The 1,878-nt window shown below is 48.4% G+C and overlaps 1 protein-coding gene across 1 annotated transcript; it reads left to right on the top strand.

Annotated features, from left to right (window-relative positions):
- The first annotated feature begins 687 nt into the window (after nt 1–687).
- LOC140913159 (olfactory receptor 52M1-like) lies at nt 688–1,671 on the top strand. The gene has a single exon (XM_078853667.1). It carries the CDS (start codon nt 688–690, stop codon nt 1,669–1,671), a length of 984 nt encoding a protein of 327 aa, XP_078709793.1.
- Nucleotides 1,672–1,878: the final 207 nt, after the last annotated feature.

Genomic DNA, 1,878 nt, shown 5'->3' with positions numbered 1-1,878 from the left:
CACCTGGGAAAACGTGATGTAAACTCTCCATGCCGAGCAAACAGGAAGGGGAATTTCTAAATTCCTGGGCCTTTAAAGGAGGAGTTCAAACCTCTTACAAGAGTGGTCAGGATGGGCATTGTGGGACACCTTCCAAAGGCCTATTGCTTTAAAAAAATCAATTGCAAGTGTCTACACTGGCACGTCACTGACAAAACTTTTGTGTAAAAAGCCTTACAACTCTTGTCAAGGTAGTTTTACTGAGTCACTGAAACAGCTGAGTTCCGCCATCAAAAGTGGCTTTGCAGAGTGTCCTCCTCCACTGTTGCTGCCTTTTGGTGAAAAAACTTGGCAGTGTAGAAAAGGCCCAAGGAACAAGGATTGATAACCAGTATCCACACTCATGTTTCCAGCTGGTGTCTATTAGGGTTTCCCACACCATGATGTGTGGGAATTATTGTAGCACAGAGCACCATAAAATATGCAATTGGCATTCGTGGGGTTATTTCTTCATAATTCTTATCTCTGAATAAGGAAAATGTCATTTTTCAATGTGTGAAGATCAACCAATTTGCTTCATCCATCAGAATATCCCCCAGTAGTGCATGTAGTGTCTCATATTAACACTGTTTCTCCATCCAGGCATTTGTAATGAGACCATCACCCTAGGCCTGGACACATAGAGGAAGCTGGGGGTACATACGGTATATGCAGAAGATATCGGTCTGCCTTCTCCCCTACTCCATGCCAGATTCCAACACAACTGACTTCACCAACCCCTCCACCTTCCTCCTGCTGGGCATTCCTGGCCTGGAGGCGGCCCACGTCTGGATCTCCATCCCTTTCTGCACCATGTATGCCATAGCCGTCTTGGGGAACTTCACCATTCTATTCATTGTGAAAAGCGAGCCGAACCTGCATGGACCCATGTACTATTTCCTCTGCATGCTAGCTGTCACCGACCTGGTCCTGTCTACGTCCATCCTTCCCAAAACCCTGAGCATCTTCTGGTTCAATTCGGGGGAAATAGATTTCAATGCCTGCCTCACCCAGCTGTACTTCATTTTCTGCTTCTCAGGGATGGAGTCTGGGATCTTTGTGGCCATGGCTTTCAATCGCTACGTGTCCATCTGCAATCCCCTGAGATATTCCACTATCCTGACAAACCCCGTGGTGGCCAAGATTGGCCTGGCCGTGGTGCTGCGTGGTGGCATGCTCATACTGCCCTATCCCTTACTGGCGAGGCGGTGGCCATATTGCAAAACCAACATCATCCCCCACTCTTACTGTGAGCACATAGCCGTGGTGAAATTGGCCTGCGCAGACATCCGCATCAGCAGTTACTACAGCCTCTCTGTGGGATTCTTTTTTTTTGCTCTGAATGTGTTTTTTATCATCATGTCCTATATCCAGATCCTCAGGACCATCTTAAGCCTCCCCACAAAGGATGCCCGGCTCAAGACTTTTGGGACTTGCGGCTCGCACCTCTGTGTCATCTTAGCCTTTTACATTCCAACTCTCTTCTCTGCCCTCATGCACCGGTTTGGCCACAATGTGCCCCTGCATTTACACATTCTCACTGCCAACATGTACCTCCTTGTGCCCCCCATGCTAAACCCCATCATCTACGGGGTGAGGACTAAACAGATCCGGGACAGGCTGCTCCGGCTCATTACTCATAAAGGGGCCTAAAGTTTTCTCCTGGTGCTCTGGCTCTCTCACTAAGCAACGAGCAGAGCTGGCTGCTCACATGGTGCTGGGCCCTCTTCCCTGAATCACTGACTGCACAGTCAAAGTGACATTAATCCTTTCCTGGCCTTACTGTGCTGTTTCAGTGGGACAAACTGGGGCATCCGTCTACATAGAACTCATAAAATTAGAAACGAGGAAACCCCATGA

This window comes from Lepidochelys kempii, chromosome 1 (assembly GCF_965140285.1).
Source record: "Lepidochelys kempii isolate rLepKem1 chromosome 1, rLepKem1.hap1, whole genome shotgun sequence".
NCBI classification, from domain to species: domain Eukaryota; kingdom Metazoa; phylum Chordata; order Testudines; family Cheloniidae; genus Lepidochelys; species Lepidochelys kempii.
This window is presented reverse-complemented; position numbering and strand designations above follow the sequence as displayed.